Below are 18,156 nucleotides of genomic sequence, written 5' to 3'. Positions count from 1 at the left end.
AGAAGACCCAGGTTTAATTTCTAGAACCTACATGGCTGCTCACAGCTCTGTAACTCCAGTTTCAGGGGGCCTGATACCCTCCTTTGGCCCCCATGGGGAACCAGACACACATGTGATTCACAGACATACATACAAATAGAATATAAAATAAAATTTAAAAACCAATAAAATGTAGATATAAGTATTTATATTTGCATCTACTTGCATATATATCCTTTCATAGACCTTAAATTGCCTCTAGATTACTTATATTTAATCCCAAGTAAGTGCTGCAGCAGTAGCTATAGGCACACTGTACTGTGTTGTTTAGGGAATGGTGACAAGAAATAAGTCCATGTGCAGCACAGATGTAATTATATTTTCAAAAAGGCCTGGTTGGATCCATGGTTGGATCCATGGAGGTGGAGCCTGTGGAAACAAGGCTGAATGTATTTGAAAAGCCTTAGGACTAGCTAAGATCCCACAGAGAGATGGAGAGATAGTCTTTAGGACTGAGCCTCCCAGGCATGTGGGTTCTGAGAGTCCCTGATAGGAGGGAAGTAGCCTAGAGCCTTGGAGGCGCCTCCAGAGATGGAGAAGGAGGGATGAATAGTCTCCCTGCAGCCAGATGAGAGAACGGAGTTTCAGAGGGAAAAGCTGTGACAGATGCTGCCACTGAGTCAAGTTAGATGACTTTGGAGCTGACCATAGGCTGAGTGCTATGGAGGTCCGGAGCCCTTGGTCAGAGTGGTTGACGCAACAACAGTGAGCAACAGGTCTTCTGGAAAAGAGGAATGCGGTAGTCCGGTTTCTTGAGGAAAAGCAGACAACCCAGCAGCAGAGGGAGGTCAAGGCAGGCTCCTGAACAAAGTATTTGGGTTTTAGAACCTCTAGACGCCTCCCTCACCCCAACTCCTGAAAGCCCTGCACGCTGGGCGGTGTGGTTCAGGGCGCAGTGAGGAGTGAGGTATTTGAGAAGGAGGTGCAGGTGGGGAAGGGAAACAGAGAGGAAGCCCAGCTTCCACAGGCTGGCATGGCCTGGACAAGCCTACAGAGGTCAGGAGAGGGTGTGGGGGGGATTAAATCAGGAGGGGTTAGAGGGTGTTGCTGCCGCCCATTTGGCTCTCCCAGGCCCAAAGTCTGCCAGAGGCAGGCATTTCAAGCCCTCCCAAAGGCTGCCCTCCTAATTCCTTACCTCCCTCGGGACATTCTTCAGGCCCTGACTCAGCCCTCAGCTCCTGCTCCAGACAGAAGGGAGGCTGGGAGCAGCTAGGCAGGCTTCTGGAGCGTCCTGTCCTCACTCTGAGTCCTATTGCTGACCCAATCCTTTCTGTTCTCCAGATCTACAGTTTGACTGGACCTTGGAAGACCCACCCAAAGGTGAGAGATATGGGTTTACTGGTCTGTGTCTGGTGACTTGTGGCCTGAGCTTGGGAGCCTCCCAAGTGGTGTGGTTCCACACAAGAAGTTTTTTTTTTTTAATTTTTTGTATTCATTTTACATAACAACCCCACAAGAAGATTTTAAGGGCCACGTCTGGGAACAGTAAATCCCCTGGTAGGAGGTGACTAAGACGTCCTTGGCGGCCCAGAAGCCCTTGTTTGCCATCTGCTAACCAGACTTCCCTGGGCATTTTTCTTACATGATTATCTTATGCGATTCTTCTGAATTATGAGAATCTGGGGATCCCACCTTCCCCAAAGCTCTTGGTACAAAACCCAGGTACTAGCCAGGAGCCCATCTCTGTTCCTGTGAGCCATAATCCAGGCATTAGGATGGAGGTGGGTACCACCGCCTTAAATAATTACCCAATCCTAGTCCTTGTCTGTCTTCTTTCACTCCAGTGGTTTCCTCGCGTGCCTCTTCGGCAGACTCCAGGCCTCCAGAACCCCAGCAAAGACCTGCCTCCAGGCCTGGCACATCAGTGACTTCTAGTGGGTGAGCAACACAGAGACTAGTGTCCCCTTGTGGCCAAAGCTGGCACAACCTGGGAGCAGACAGGGAAGAGTCTATTCTTCCATTGGGTTCTACAGGGTCTTAGAAGGTCGCCACCACTGTAGCTATTCCCACTCACAAGGGTCAAAGACAGCCAGGAACAGAATCGCTCCTGTTGTGCACCGGGAACCAGAGACTGTGAGTGATGTGTGTGTGTCCAGGACATCGGGGGATGGAAGCTGTTAAGGGCAGCTTAGACATGTGATCTTCCACTAAAACCAGAGAGAAAACCAGTAACATGGATGAACCAGGTTTCCACTAGATTGTGACTGAGAGGTGCCCTGGGCTGAGCGCTCAGGTGCTGCAGGAACTCTGTGCCGCTTGGGCCGCTGGAGCTCTGCTCTGTGGTTAAGTGCACTAGCTGTGTGTGCCTTCATGGGGTACAATTCAGCTCACTAGCAGAGCCATCACTGACCTGTGGCCTTTGTCATCAGTGAGGCAGTGACAAAAATCCAGATTGGACCCAGAGTTGAGGTCCAAATCAGGCCACTGCCAACTAGCCTCCTGTCCCCATCTTATGAGTGGGGACAGACGGTAGATTATCAAGACTGAGTGAGCCAGAGTCTGATCTCACATTGTGGTTGGCATATAGCAAGTCTGCAAGCATTCGAACACACAGGTTCCCAAATGATGAGCGCTTCCTTCTCCTGCAAACAGCACATTCCATTCTCATGATCACCTTTTTATTATCGAAATGAGAACAGAGTCATAATTATAGGCAATGAATCCTCACCCTGTGCTCAGACATGCCATCATTTGATAAGCTCCATTCAGTTGTTCCAGGCATGGGTAACTTTCAGACTAAAACCAGAGGCTGGGGCATGAAAGCCAGCCAGAAAAGGAAGCCTAGAGGAGAACCGAGGCAGCAGGACACTTCGATGACTGAAGTGGCCACACAGGTTTTATCACTGAATCCAAGCCACATAATCTGAGGCCCAGAGACACAAAACAACTTGTCTGCCAGGTCTCCCGGGCAGAGATGCCCACAAGTTCTCCTTGGAGTTGTGTGTAGTCTTACAGTAGTCTTATATCCTGGGCTATGATTTGTAGGCAGACCTTTCTGTCCCACCAGTCAGTTCCCAAATAACCAAAGAGACTTATTATTAATTATAAATGCTTAGTCGATAACTTAGGCTTGTTAATAATGAGTCTTACATTTTAGGTTAACCCATATTTCTTATCTACCCTCTGCCATGTGACGGTACCTCTTCTTAACGTGGCAAGTTCATCTTGCTTCTCTCCACGTCTCCTCGTGACTCCTGAGACTCCTCCCTTCTTCCCAGCATTCTCTCTGTCCTGAAAATCCTGCCTTGCCATAGGCTACTCGGCTTTTTATTAACATTAAGAGCAGCACACCTTCACAGTGCAGTGAAGGGTCTTCCACAGCAATGGTTCACAAGACCACTTGACTATGGCAGCTTGGAAGCCAGCTGCACTGGGACACAACACACCAAACACAAATACAGGATGCTTCTGCCCAAGGCTACAAGAGAGGTCCTGGTCACCCATGGAGCATGGAGCGATGTTTGCAAAGGCTGTCAGCTGGACACCTAACACACATTCCTGCATGCCACTCCCATTTTACCGATGTTGAGCCCAAGGCTCCATACAGCTTGCCTTAGGTCACATAGATTCTAGGGGATGAGGCTGGATTGAAACCTGGAACTCACACACTGCTCCTGGACACTAATTCCACAGTAAGGGGGCAGGGTGGACTCCTTTTGTGGGAATGGGAACAGTGGTAGAGGAGAGGGGGTGCAGCCTCTTCTCCTTTGGTTACATTCTCACCCATGCTTCAGTTTTCTAAGAGGAATCTGAAGTGGGATTTTCTCTTTCTTCAGAAGAGACTGGCACCACTCTGAAGAGCCATCTAGAAACACCTTTAACTATAATTTTGGACCATCCTCTTCGGGACTCCAACCCCCAAATCAGGTAGACCGTCCTGCTCACCAGCACCATCCCCAGCTGTGTGTTCTCCCGTCACTCTCACCTGCTGGCACAGCGCAGTGCAGATAATTCCCTGATTTTGGCATGTATACGTAGGAAGGGACCCGTGGGCAGATCGGGGAAGCCAAGGCCTGCCTTTAGACTGTAGACTCAGCCTTAGTGATGGCTACTCACATCCATGCAGGTGCCCAGACGCCGAGAGAAAGGAGAGAGTGTCTGGACAGAAGACTCCTGGAACCAGTTTCTGCAAGAACTAGAAACTGGGCATAAGGTGAGAGTATTAGCAGGGTCCTCTAGGTCTGGACACACCCCTCCGCTGGAGCCTGTTTCAAGTGAGGCCATTGTCTTAGATGTACCCTTCCCACCCTGCAGCCCAAGAAACCGCTGGTGGATGACCCCGTTGAGAAACCTGCACAGCCCATTGAGGTGAGTGCTACCCGGTGGAATGAAGGACAGACAGACAGAAGCCAGTATCAGCAGTAAACAAGGATGACTCTGGGTGTTGTGGTCTTAGCCACGGACAAGGGTCAGGGCCCCAAGGTTCTTAACTTGCCCTAGCTCCGTGCATTTTCATCTCCAGCCTTAGCACCAAGGACAGTGCCCGTGTGCAGTAGGTGATTAGTAAACACGGATGTAGCAACCAGAGCAGGAAGAGATCAGTCAATGTGAACTGGGGTTATCAGAGGTACTCGTGAAGTGGAGCTGAGTTTGGCCAGACAGAGAGACAGCCCCTCTAGGAAAGAGACTGGGGTGTGGGGGAGGAGGGGGTGTATACCCGAGTATGCAATTGTGTGTGTGTGTGTGTGTGTCCACGTGCATGTGTGTCTGCATACACACACACACACACACATGAGTAAAGTTCAGCTCTCACTGGAATGAACAGTATGATGATGGGTGGGTGGGTGCAGTGAAACCAGGCCATGGAAGGCCATAGAAACCAATAGAAATGTGGCAAGCCCTCAGGTTCTTAAACAAACATACCCCCTCCCCCGCCCACTTCCTCAAAATTAAAAAGGCCAGGAAAGGCTGAGGCACTCTTAACACCCTGGAGTCCTGGGTTGGGGACTGGTGACAGGGATGACGTGACACCTTTCCACTAGTCTTGAAACATGCCTATAGGCATGGTCTCCTCCTGGTCTCCTCCCTGAGGCCTGGCGGGACCAGCCTCCGGTGACACAGTGCACTTCCCAAGAGAATCCTATCCCCCAGGTCCTGCTAGAAAGAGAATTGGCCAAGCTGAGTGCAGAGCTGGATAAGGACCTGCGGGCCATCGAGACCCGCCTACCATCTCCCAAGGTACCCGCCTCCAGAGAACTTCAAGAGAAAGGCTTTCGCCTTAGCAGCAGGGGACAGAGGGAAGCAGGCAAACCTAGAAACTGGCGACCTTGGGCAGACTTCAGCCTTGTCCGAGCTTCAAAACACTGGGCGTCAACTTTCTAAGTGACCCCTAGGAACCCTTCTCCGCCAACTCAGATTCAGTCCATATTCCACCCCGCCTGGCCCCACCCCTAGCCGCAGCCCCAGGGACCCCAGAACCCGACCCGGCCCTGGCTTCCCGGGCCAGCCTCCTTCCTCCGTGCCTCCTCCCAGCGCAAAGGCTCGCGGGCCGCCTCTAGGACCCTGCGTCCCGCCCCTCCCCTGCCTCCTTCCCTCCCAAGCCGCGAACTTTTCCGGAGGAGGTGGCGGCACTGGCCTCAGCTGCCCTGGCCCCGGGGTCTCAGGCTCTGATCACGTCCGGTGTCCCCCGTGCAGAACTCCCAGGCGCCACGACGGTCCTTTGAGCAGCCCGCCCCAGATCAGCGGCCCTCCGCCCGGTGAGTGGCAGAGACGCAGGCAGGAACAGAGGGTCTGTTCCCCACGGAGGGGACGTGGCGCCGGCGGGCGAGGGGGCGATGGCCCTGCCCACGGTGGGGGACGGGCGAACCTCAGAGGAGGGGCCTGAAAATCGGAAAAGTGGCCTACGGGCATCCCAACCGCAACTCTGTTGGGACTTATCCACTCCTTGAGGGTCACCTGCCCCAAGCCAGGGACACTGGTAGTGGTGGTGGTGGTGGCAGCGCAGCGGCAGAGAGTGGGACCGAGCCCCGACACTTCCCGCGTTCCCTTGGGCGGTCTCCTCCTCTCCTAACCCAGGCCTCACCCTTCCCGGCCCTCTGCTGCACGGGAAGTAGGACATCCTGTTGAGAGTCTCAGACCTGGAAAGACGCCTTAGGAGGCAGGGGACAGGTTGGGGGTAGCAGGAGAGCCTGGGAGGTCAGTAATGTATGAGGACTAGCCCTGAGGGATATGAAGTTCCAGACAGGTGACTCACTGCCTCTGTCCCTCCAGCCTGGCCTCAGCCTGGAGGCCCAGCTCCCCGCATGCACCTTACTTCGGTTCTTCCCGACCCCTGAGCCCCCACAGAATGGCAGATGGAGGAGGAAGCCCCTTCCTGGGACGAAGAGATTTTGTCTACCCTTCCTCAGCCCGAGGTAAGACAATTTCTGTTTTTGTTGGCGCTGAATGGCCGCCTACCTGCTCTGGGAGTTCTCTTACAGCTCTGTGGTGCCAGGAAAGGGAGGGTGGGGGCCAGGAAGGTCACAGAGTCCTTGCTTTCCTGTGCCTGACCTGGGTGGGGGGAGCATAATCTATCCCAACCCGATCCCCCCCAGACATGACCTCCTCAAGCTGAGGTGGTGCTTCTCCACAGAGCCTAGTGCCTCTGAAAGGGGTAGCAGCCCTGCCAGGAAGGAGGAGAAGAAGGTAAGAGAGTCCCCCGGGTCAGGGGTCAGGGAGTGTCTGGGCAGGACCCTGTCGGGCTGAGGTAACCCACTCTGTCCTGTCCTCTCCCCTTTCCCAGAGGAAGGCTGCCCGGCTCAAGTTTGACTTCCAGGCCCAGTCCCCCAAGTAAGTGGCCTTCTCAGCCCTTCCTCTTCCAGCCTGGGCAGTCTGCACTGTGAGGGGGTAAGGAAGGGGTTTAGTGGGCAGAAGGCTGGAGGGGGAGGTGGTGTACAGGGCAGAGTCTGAAGAAGAAAGACTCAGGAACTCGGTGCTGTACACGGCTCTCATCTGCAGGGAGCTGACTCTGCAGAAGGGTGACATTGTCTATATCCACAAAGAAGTGGACAAGAACTGGCTGGAGGGGGAGCACCATGGCCGGCTAGGCATCTTCCCAGCCAATTATGTGGAGGTAAGTGGGAGGGGTGGAACGGGCAGGCTGGGAGGCTCCATGTGTTGGGAGAGGCTTAGACGACAGACCCCAGGTTTCTTGCAAAACTTTGAGGAGTCCAGGCTGTCTCTCTTGAATGTCTGTGGCCTACACATCACCTAGTCCAGGACTCAAAACTGTCTGCTAGCCCAGGAGAAGTTGAAGAGCCCCTTGCCCACCCAGAAGTCACCATCCCATAAGTGCCTCGTATTTTAACTCTCAGAGCCCTGATCTCTGATTTCTGTCCTGATCGCAACTAACCAGAATGTGTGACAGTTCACCTGTGAATGTGCCGCTTCATTCTGGCGTGTTACCTGTTTGTTCCTCACACTGCCCAGGGAGCAATGATCATCTCACTTTATAGACAGAGATTCTGTGTGAAGTAGAGAGTCATATTCTAAATGCAGGCTGAGACCTATAGGTTACTTTTAGTATCTGTGTCTTAAGTCGTATCAAACTAAGCCTATGGTATAAAGTTGTCCATAATATTCCCTTAATTTTAAAAATATTTATTCTCACACTTGGGAGGCAGAGGCAGGTGGATCTCTGTGAGTTCAAGGCCAACCTGGCCTACAGAGTAAGTTTCAGCAAGGACTATTACACAGAGAAACCCTACAGAGTGAGTTTCAGGACAGGCTCAAAGCTACAGGGAAACCCTAGCTCTTGTAGACCAGGCTGGCCTTAAACTCACAGAGATCTGCCTGCCTCTGCCTCCTGAGTGTTGGGATTAGAGGTGTGCGCCACTACTGCCCTGCTCTGTGTCTGGTTTTTACATGGGTTCTGGGGATCTAAACTCAGGTCATCAGACTTCTGCTCTCATCGAACCACCTCCTTCGCCCCGTTCTTTCTTTGCCGTTAGTAATCTCTGTAATGATTGTTCTCTCATTCCTGGTATTATAATTGGATATTCTTTTATTCTGCCTACAGATTTATTTCCTCAGTCTTTTCAAATTGCTTACCTTTGATTTTATCAGTTTTTCTTTGTTGTTTTTGTTTTCAATTTCATCTTTTTTTTTTTTTACTTTTCTTGCTCAGTTTGTCAGAGTGAAAGAGTAGCCTTTCTCCTTTTTTCTCTTTTTCTTCGACAAGCATTGCACAGCAGCTCAGGCTGGCCTGGAACTCCCTAGGTAGCCCAGGCTAGCCTCAAGTTCATATTATTTCTCCTGACTCATGCTAGTCTAGATGATTGTTAATAATAGTATTTTATACCATAAATTTCTGTCTAAACACTGTTTTAACTGCATCCCACAAATTGTAATTTTTTTGGTTTGGTTTCTTTTGAGTCAGAATCTTACTATGTAGCCCTGGATGGTGTGGAACTCACTCTGTAGACCGGGCTGATCTTGAACTCACAGAGATCTGTCTACCTCTGCTTCTCAAATGCTTGGGATCAAAGATGTGTACTACCAGGCCTGAACAAATCATGATTATTATTATTATTTGTTGTTGTTTAATTTACTGTCTTCTCATATCCTCTGATACCTGGGTAGACTACTGTAATTCAGACCCTTGCTTTAACAGGCATTACAGGTTCTACCCACCTACACATTAATCTCTCTGTTTTCACTGAAGTTTAACTCAATATACACAGTCATCTGACAGTCTATCAGTCATCTACAGCTTAGTGAGAAACAGTTGATAAGCTTATTGATTTTTATGAATAGGATCAATCAATAGGGATTCAGAGCTCTGGTGGGGCCAAAGGAGAGGAGGAGTGGAGGGACTAAGATTTAAACCAAGGACCACTTGGCACTGAGCAGTAGTAAGAAATGGGACAAATTAAGCCAGACGTAGTGGCACATCCCTTTAATCCTAGCACTTGGGAGGCAGAGGCAGGTGGAAATCTGTGAGGCCATCCTGGTCTATAAGGTGAGTTCAAGAACATCTAAAGAGGGGCTGGAGAGATGGCTCAGAGGGTAAGAGCACTGACTGCTCTTCCAGAGGTCCTGAGTTCAATTCCCAGCAACCACCTGGTGGTTCACAACCATCTGTAATGAGACCTGGTGTCTTCCTCGCCAGCAGTACATTGTATGCTTAATAAATAAATCCTAAAAAAAAAAAAAAGAACATCTAAAGAGCTGGGCGGTGATGGTGATGTGTGCCTTTAATCCCAGCACTTGGGAGGCAGAGGCAGACAGATCTCTGTGAGTTCGAGGTCAGCCTGGCCTGGTCCGCAGAGTTAGTGCCAGGACAGCTAGGGCTATTATACAAAGAAACCTTGTTGAAAAACCAAACCCCATCCCCAAAACAGAAACAGCTAAAGCTATATAGTGAGACTCTTCCTTGAGAAAACAAAACAAATAAAAATAGTAATAATAATAAATAAATACATTTTCAGTTTTAGAACAATGTACTCTGTAGCTCAGTACACTTTGAGAGTCTAGGATTTAGATCGATGCCCTAATAGACAGTACAGGAAGAAGGGCCATGAGTAGGCAATAATTGTGGTGAATTTCCCAGATGGCCGGCTTCTTCCTCATCCTCCTGACTTGACACAAAAGCTTGGCAGCTTCAAACAAAGGCCTTATCAGCCCCTGTGTCCTTCCTAGAAGTCCCCCTGCTGATGGACTGGCCCAAAAAGTCCTTGTTTGATTAGGACGCGTGGTATGCGACAACTGTGGGTCAACCAATCATCCAGCAGACCAACCCTGAATCGGGAAGTTTTGCCTGTGCTGAGATTTCTCCGCCGCTCCTGGTTGCACTCAGGGAGTGCCTTTTAATTCGTTCACTCTTGCCTTTTAATTTTTTCACTGGCAGAGGAAATGAGCGTGACCAAGACCCCTAGACAGTGTGTCTTAGTCACTGTTCCAGGGCTGTGAAGAGATACCATAACCAAGGCAACTTTTATGAAAGAAAGCACCGGGGTCTTGCTTACAATTTTAGAGTCTTAGTTCATTATCACCATGGCAGGGAGTGTGGTGGTCTATGTGGTGCTGGAGTAATAACAAGAGAGCTACATCCTGAACCACAGGAAGAGGGAGGGGGGGAGAGAGGGAGGGAGGGAGGGAGAGAGAGAGAGAAAGAGAGAGGGGGGAGACAGATAGAGGGAGAGAGAGAGAGAGGGAGGGAGGGAGGGGGAGTGGAGGAAGGGAGAGAGAAAGAAAGAGAGAGGGGGGAGACAGAGGGAGAGAGAGAGAGGGAGGGAGGGAGGGAGGGGGGGAGAGGAGGGAGAGAGAGACAGAAAGAGAGAGGGGGGAGACAGATAGAGGGAGAGAGAGAGAGGGAGAGAGAGGGAGGGAGGGAAGGAGAGAGAGGGAGAGAGAGGGAGAGAGAGAGAGAAAGAGAGAGAGGGGGAGACAGATAGAGGGAGAGAGAGAGAGAGGGAGAGAGAGGGAGAGAGAGAGAGAGAGAGAGAGAGAGAGAGAGAGAGAGAGAGAGGATATCACTGGGCCTGGCTTGGACTTTTAAAACCTCAAAGCCCACCCCCAGTGCCACACTTCCTCCTCCTCCAATGCCACACCATCAAGTCCTTTTAATCTTTTCAAATAGTGCCATTCCCTAGTGACAAATCATTCAACTATATGAGCCCACGGGGGTCGTTCTTCTTCAAACCTTCCTTCGCTTGAGTGGCCCAGCAAGCCTTCTCGGATGACAGAGCCTGCCTGTACTCCCACTGCCACCTCCCAGGCGTCCGATCGGGGACAGCCGTGTCCATCTTCCAGGAGCGCAGGTGTGTGTCCGTTAGTATCGGGTCTAAGCTTTTCTCCCGCCCTCCCTGCAGGTGCTGCCTGCAGATGAGATCCCCAAGCCCATCAAGCCGCCCACATACCAGGTGCTGGAGTACGGAGACGCTGTGGCCCAGTACACCTTCAAGGGAGAGCTGGAGGTGGAGCTGTCCTTCCGAAAGGTGCGCTCAGGCAGGGCCTGGTGGAGTGGGGCGGGGGAAACAAAGGTGATCCTGCAGAAAGAGATGAACAATTCTTTTTTAATTAATTAATTAATTTTTTGAGACAGTGTTTTTCTGTGTAGTCCTGGCTGTCCTGGACCAGGTTCGCTTCTGCCTGCCTCTGCCTCTTGAGTGCTAAGATTAAAAGTGTGCGCCACCATGACCTGACTAAAATGAAATGAACATTTTTTTTAAATGTCAGCTATACCCAGAATTTTGGTTTTTCCAATCTCTTGAATAGGTTACTCTTGATTTTTTTTTTTTTTCCGAGACAGGGTCTCTCTTGTAGCTTTTGGTGCCTGTCCTGGAACGAGCTCTTCTAGACCAGGCTGGCCTCAAACTCACAGAAATCCACCTGCCTCTGCCTCCCGAGTGCTGGGATTAAAGAAGTGCGCCACCACTGGCTGGCCCCTATTTTACTTTTAATTTTAAGAGAGGTCTTGCTAAGTTGCCCAGGCTGGCCTTGAACTTACTCACTCTATAGCCCAGATTTGCTCTGAACTCATTCTATAGCTCTTGTTATCCTTGAACTCACTTTATAGCCCAGGTTGGCCTTGAACTCATTCTATAGCTCAGGTTATCCTTGAACTCACTTTATAGCCAAGGCTAGTCATCAACTCACTCTTTAGTCTAGGCAGGCCTTTAACTTTTTTCCTATATGTATGAGTGGTTTGCCTGCATATATGTATGTATCATATGTGTGCAGTGCCCATGAGGGCTAGAAGCAAACACCAAATCCCATGAAATAATAGTAACAGATGGTTGTGAGCCACTGCGTAGGTGCTAGGAATGGAATTTAGTTCTCTGCAAGGACATTGGATACTCTTAACCACTGAGCAGCCCCAAAGCCTTGAGCTTTTGGTATTCGTGCCTTGGCCTCCCAAGGAGCTGGGATTATAGGCCTGTGTCATGGCTTAGTCAGTTTATTCCGGTTTTGAAAGAACATTATGAACAGTGTCTCACTCTGTTATCCAGGCTGACCTACCAGGATAGCCTGGAACTCCCTGTAGTCCTCCTGCCTCAGTTGCCCAAATGCTAGTTACAGGTCTGAGCCAGCATGCCTGACCCTAGCATTGTGTTTTTATTGACTGCAGGTTAGTTGACCATAAGGATCATAATTTACATTTTTAAAGGGATAGAAAGAGGTTTTGCATGTAAAGGGTACTGTATCAAACATGAGGCCCTTATATGTGCACATCCATTTGTGTGCGTGGCTTCTGGGATGTCACTGACTTGCATGTATGTTCTGTGTTAGGTTATGGTGAAGAAAGTGGTAAGTTTCTGAGATGAGGAACTGGCCTTCCTCTGGTTGAATTGCGGGCAAAGCTTACAGATGCCCCTAGTGAATTCCTCCAAGGAAAGCTGGCTCCAAAGACAGACAGGGAAGAAGGTGGGCTGGGGGGCTGGGCACTGAGGGGTGGGAACCCTGTCCTGAGAGTAGCCTGCTAAGATGGTGGCAGTTCTACTTCAACCTGCTGAAAATGCCTTCTGTCCTGGGAGAGGGTCACAGGACATGCGCATCAGGGACAGGACTGAGTTGTGGTGGCATGCTAAGATCTGTCAGTGGCTTAGAGGCCACCCTTGATTTTGTGTCTCATGGCAACAATCATGGTTAGTTATCCCACTTAACCCATGAGGAAACCAAGCTCAGAAGGGCAGAACAGCTTGTCCAAGGCCACATAGCTTGAACTTGACTTTGGGTTTGCATCTATGTAATTAGCCACAGTCCCTACAGAGTTTGGAGGTAGGGATTGATAGTGTTATGAGCCTGCCAAGGGCAAGACCTGATCAAAGCCCAGCACTGCCTGCTATGGGAAGAGCTAAGTCTTCCATTTGTTCCTGACTCCTCCATTTTTAGCTGTATGACCTTAGATAATCTGCTGACCCTTTCTGAGCCTGATCCTTCAAACACGTAAAGTGTCAGGTCTGAAGATGACCCAGGCGAACCACCGTCAGGTGTGTGCTACCCCAGGAACCCCGGCTGACACAAACCCCTCTCTAACCCCTCAGGGGGAGCACATCTGCCTGATCCGCAAGGTGAATGAACATTGGTACGAGGGGCGCATCACAGGCACAGGACGCCAAGGCATCTTCCCGGCCAGCTACGTGCAGATAAACCGGGAACCCCGACTCCGGCTCTGCGATGATAGCCCCCAGCTCCCTACATCACCTCACCTGACAGCCACTTCTCGTCTAGCCTGTCACCCCAGTTCCCCCTCAGTGCAAGTGGACCCCACAGACTGGGGAGGTCGGACCTCCCCTCGCCGCTCTGGCTTCCCCTTCCCTATCAGCCTCCAGGAGCCCAGATCCCAAACCCAGGTAAGGTAGCCTGCTTCCTCACACTGCCTTCCTATCGTCTCACTGGTCCACACTGGTAATCCTTCCTGGACAGTCTCCAGACAAAGAAGCAGGGAGCTGGGCAGAACCTAACATGGCTCTGTCTTGATTTGGCCCTAATCCTCTTGAGGTTGTTCTACTATTTGGTCCTCTCCAGCTCAGAGAGGCATGGGTAGGATCTAGCACTCTGTGGAACCCCAGCCAACTAGGGTAATGAGCTAGGCCTCCTGAGCCTCCAAGATGCCACTTTTTTTCAGTGTATGTCTTTGGCAAGTAGTGTTAGGTATGGGGCTCTGATATTTGCTAGCTGTGTGGCCCACAAGCAAGTGGCTTATACTCTCTGGGTTTGCGTCTCCTTCCAGAGGGAGTTCCCACTGGAGAAGATTGATGGGTAGGTCCGAGCAAAGGTGTTTGGCAGCCAGCCCTTCATTGTGTACTTAGCCCTGGGTCCACATGTTCACCCAGCACGCCTCTCTGAGCAGGTACAGCTGCTCCTGGCTCCTCCTTGGACCCATTTTGTCCTTGGTGCTGCTCACCCTGCCTGGGGCCTGGGGCCTGGGGCCACAGTCAAGTCCCTCTGAAGCGAGCTCGTCAGAGCCCACCTTTCTGGGCCTGGGAGTTTGATGAGACGGCATGGAGGTTACTTATCAGGCTCTGTGGGACTCATGACCTGCCGCTTCTCCCTCATGCCTCCTCTTTGTGGCCCTCCTTGCTTCCCACGAACCCCCAGAGTCTCAGCTCCCCTGGACCAGCCCTGTCCCATCCTCGAGGCACCAGCCGTCCCGTAGACCCGGGGGCCTCCTCCCCAAGCACCACAGAAATACACTGGACTCCGTGAGTACCAATTAAGGATGCTCGCCCAGGGTGGGAGTTGCTGGCAGACAGTACTGATCCCAGGTCCTACCCTCCTTCACCTATAGGTTGAGGAAACCCCTAAGCAAAGCTCGTCTTTGGGTGCTTAGGCGATAGGGAGAGGATACCTGGAGTGACAACTCTTGGTAGAACTGCCAGCGGGTGTGGGAAGGAGCCCCAGGCTCTGGCTGCCACGCTGCCGTCTCCCACAGGTACCGGGCTATGTACCAGTACAGGCCCCAGAACGAGGATGAGCTGGAACTTCGTGAGGGGGACCGTGTGGATGTCATGCAGCAGTGTGACGATGGCTGGTTTGTGGGTATGTAGCCTGTGGAGGGGAGGGCAGGCCAGAAAGAGGAATCTTAGGGTCTCCCTGAAGACTCGAGACACCCCCACCTACCTTCTGTCCTGGCCCGGGGAAAACTGCCTCAGGGTGTGCTCAGTGATAGAGTCACATTTGGGACAGGACTCCTGACTTCCAGACCCCTGCTCTCCACATGCCACGGCTTCCTCAAGTGGGTCTAGCATCCAGGGTCTCGTACTCTGCCCCTGCCCGCTCCCTACAACCTGGGAAACAATATAATATCCCAGCCCTTCACGACTGGCCCAAGACATTGCACTTTAAGGACTAAGACCTGAAGCCTCACGCTGATCTTGTCTGGTGCCGGGTGACCTACCCACTAGACTCCCCAAAGTGGGCAAGCCTTGTATTCCCTTGGCTTCAAAGGCGAGGCCAAGGAGAGACGTGAATGGCTAGAAGCTCTGCCTCCTAACAAGCAGACTTTGGGGCCCAAAGAACCGAAGCTCTGCCTGGGCGGAGGTGTCATAGGAATAGACCCTTTGGTGATATGGTCTCCTCCTTCTAAGATGATTTGCCATGGCTCAATGCCAGCCACGCTTCTCACACCACAGAGGTTAGCAGCCCTTACGTCTCATTTTACTTGTGCGCTTTTGCTGTTGAATTTCTTTTATACCACGAGTGAAGTTTTGTAGATTTGTATAAACAAGAAGGAAAGCACACCTTTCTGCAGTCGAAGTCACAATGCTCTGGCCTGTGCTGTCTGGTATAGTATTCAGTAGCCACATGTGGCCACTTACATATAGATTAGTTAAGGAGAACGAAAGGCCCAGGCCTCTTCTTACTAGTAAATTCCCCCCATCACCCCAGGACGCTTGCCTCTCTTGGGGTCTCAGCAAGCAAGAAGTCTGACTTACCATCCCAGCTCTGCCCCTAGACAGAGCAGTGCTCATCTCTGAAATGAAGGTGCTTTACTAGATCAGTGAGTTCTGCTCCATAGAATGTCTGTGATTCATCTTGCCCATTCCTGGTTTTCTCAGGGACGCGTGGAGTTAGTGCTGTGTGCAAAGTTGTCTTCATTGGTTGGTTTACAGGTACAGCTTTGCTTGTCTCAGCTTGTGCCGCCGCTAGGGGGCAGGAGTGAGGAGAGGAAAATCGAGTCCTTTCCGTGAGAACCTGGTTCCACTTTCAGTTCCAGGTCCCGTCAGCGGAGGGCGCGCCCTAACCCGCGTAACCCGTCTTTCCTTTCTTAGGTGTCTCCCGGAGAACTCAGAAATTTGGGACATTCCCTGGAAATTATGTAGCCCCGGTGTGAGTGATCTCCGTGGCAATTTGGAGCCAACGAGGACGAGGTGGGGGAGCAGTAGCACTATGGGAGGGAGAGAGGCCCCTCCCACGTCATCCTCCCCCCAGGACCTGCGCTCCCAGCATCTGCAGCGAGACCCCAGCAATCTTCCCTCCAAGCCCCCTCGAAGTCCCCTGGACTGATTCCCACCCGCGCGTCACAGGCATTTCTTTGAGAGCACCCCCCCTCACGACCCCTCAAATACAGACGTCTGCTCTGATGTGGAGACTGCCTACCGGCCTTATTGAGACCAGACCCCCAGGCTCCCAACCCCCCAGCGTTTCCCCTAATGGGGACTGGCTCTTGCTTCACCCCCATGGGGTTCCTCTAATAAGGACCAGCCTCCTACCCTGGTGGAGACCAAAGGCCTCCCGCTTCTCACCAGCTTGTCCGCCACTTTACCTTCTGGCTTCCAGCTGGGCCTGGAAAGAAGGTTGTGAACACCTTGTCAGCCTTCAAGGCCCAGTGAGAGGCCTTGCCTCAAGACTTTCTCTTCCCAGAGGCCACTGACCCCCTGGGTAGGGCCTCCACTTATACTCTGAGCCCTCCAACTAAGACCCACAACTGCCCGGACCTATCAGAAGATAGATTTCCAGGGAGACATGCTTGCTGCCCTAATTCCCAGCTCCTCCCCAGTATCTAGGTCCCCTCCTGAAGAGAATGTAAAATAAACATGGATACCAGAGACATGTCTGCATCGTTTTCCTTTTGGTGGGTGTGTGGGGGTAGGGAGGACTCTGCCCATTTCGTATTGTGGGATCTTTCTGTCATGGGTTGTGGCTCAGGGCAGGTGGGCCAACTGTAGTCTGAGGGAAGTTAATCACCATTGTCTCCTGTCTCAGCAGGGATGACAGGCAGAACTGAGCAGTATCTGAGGATCAAGTATCCGACCAGAGATGCTGAGAACTAATGTCAGTGGGGACAGGACAGGGCCTGATGGGAATGTTCAGAGCTGGGGACTGACAGGTGTTCCCGATTCCAGAGCTGTTAACCATGCGGTTGCTGAACTTGGTGACATGTCCAAGTGTTCCCCACTAATGTCCCCCACTAACGCTCCATTTCCACACCGGACTCTCGTGTTTTTCTTCTCTGGGCTCAAGTTTTTGAGCATTCACTTTAGGGAGGCTGGGAGTGGGGAGGGCAGAGCTAGTCAAAGCAACTCTTCTCACCCAAGGGCTTGGTGGCCTCTGGGGACATTAGCACATCCTGGGACTGGCCTTTCCTCCAGAAAAGGAAAACTCCATTCTCTTTGCTGTTGAGTCAGAGTCTAACTATGACCCAGGTTGGCCTGGAACTGGAGATAAATCTGCTTCAGCCTCCACTACAGCCACCACGCCCACTGATGGGAAGCTCCATTCTTAGGCTGTGGCTGACCGTTGAGCAGGCAGTAAGGGGCTACACCCGTGCCACCCAACCTGAACACTACACCTATTAGACAGGAGAGGCCATGTCCTGGTTGGAGGATGGAGTCGGCTCAACCTCATCGGATGCATCCCATCTACCAAGTACCCTGGCGGTCCCTGTTCAGAGGCCCCTGGAGGAGGACAGTCTCTTAGGGATGACTCTGAGGTGGCCTAGGGTTGGGATGCTTCTATGGGCTCTTCCTGGTACTCCTGTACCCTTGGTCTGTCACTTAAGGTGTTTTTACCCGGGGCGAGTGGGTAGAGCTGGTGACTGGCATGAAGCAGTATGTCTGGTTTTGTCAGGGCGGGTGAAGCCGAGGTGTATAGGGCAGTGGCCTGGCCGTGGCTGGTCTCTTGAGCCTGGGTGTGGCTTGGACGCCGGCCAGGGTGGTTAAACAGCTGCTTGCAGAACGAGACCTGCGTGCCCTTATGCCCTCCATTCAGTTGCTGCACCCAGTGCTCATCTTGGTCTGGTTCCAAGCCTAGAAATGACAACTCTCGAGGGCCCTGCTGGCCTGCTTTTGATCCCCCATCCTGGCTTGTTTTATGTCCCTTGGTGCCTTCATGAAACATTTCAGGGTTGAAACTTTGCCTGGGCAGAAACCGAGTCTCTTTGATGAGGCCCCGGGAACCTCTCTCCCAGCCACCAGGCACCACTTGAACACCTCGGCCTGGTGAAGAGAGCCCGAGGCTGTTGGGCCCATCAGACAGATGAAGGATGTGACTTGCACCCAGTACCTAGAATCATTTAGAACAAGACAGGTCCTTTCTGAATGCCAGAGTCATGCCTTTGGTCAGCTGACTTTGTAGTGGGAATTCGCCAATACTCCACCTAGAGTAGGGAGGCCTGCCTGTAGATGAACCTGTACGTGTTTACAGAGCCTGTCTGAGGCCCCTTTGAGGGTCTCTGAAGACAGTACGGCACAG

The 18,156-nt window shown here is 51.8% G+C and overlaps 1 protein-coding gene across 6 annotated transcripts in view; it reads left to right on the top strand.

Moving 5' to 3' along the window:
- The window catches only part of Sorbs3 (sorbin and SH3 domain containing 3), a 36,252-nt gene extending 19,741 nt beyond the window's left edge, over positions 1-16,511 (top strand). For 5 of the 6 annotated variants that reach the window (XM_087912204.1, XM_087912203.1, XM_048422053.3 and 2 more), the window contains 16 exons: positions 1,321-1,359; positions 1,824-1,917; positions 3,816-3,906; positions 4,106-4,192; positions 4,294-4,347; positions 5,131-5,217; positions 5,674-5,735; positions 6,250-6,392; positions 6,611-6,663; positions 6,761-6,807; positions 6,976-7,090; positions 10,830-10,955; positions 13,005-13,313; positions 14,062-14,165; positions 14,396-14,502; positions 15,735-16,511. In XM_087912204.1, coding sequence (XP_087768330.1) covers positions 1,321-1,359; positions 1,824-1,917; positions 3,816-3,906; positions 4,106-4,192; positions 4,294-4,347; positions 5,131-5,217; positions 5,674-5,735; positions 6,250-6,392; positions 6,611-6,663; positions 6,761-6,807; positions 6,976-7,090; positions 10,830-10,955; positions 13,005-13,313; positions 14,062-14,165; positions 14,396-14,502; positions 15,735-15,796 — 1,580 coding nt within the window. In that variant the 3' untranslated portion in view covers positions 15,797-16,511. Of the gene's footprint in view, positions 1-1,320; positions 1,360-1,823; positions 1,918-3,815; positions 3,907-4,105; positions 4,193-4,293; positions 4,348-5,130; positions 5,218-5,673; positions 5,736-5,950; positions 6,137-6,249; positions 6,393-6,610; positions 6,664-6,760; positions 6,808-6,975; positions 7,091-10,829; positions 10,956-13,004; positions 13,314-14,061; positions 14,166-14,395; positions 14,503-15,734 lie in introns of those variants that run through there. The other variant, XM_085698685.2, reaches the window with a different exon arrangement.
- The last annotated feature ends 1,645 nt before the right edge of the window (positions 16,512-18,156 follow it).

The sequence above is a fragment of the Myodes glareolus genome, chromosome 12 (genome assembly GCF_982192425.1).
Source record: "Myodes glareolus chromosome 12, mMyoGla1.1, whole genome shotgun sequence".
In the NCBI taxonomy this organism is placed as follows: Eukaryota; Metazoa; Chordata; class Mammalia; order Rodentia; family Cricetidae; genus Myodes; species Myodes glareolus.
This window is presented reverse-complemented; position numbering and strand designations above follow the sequence as displayed.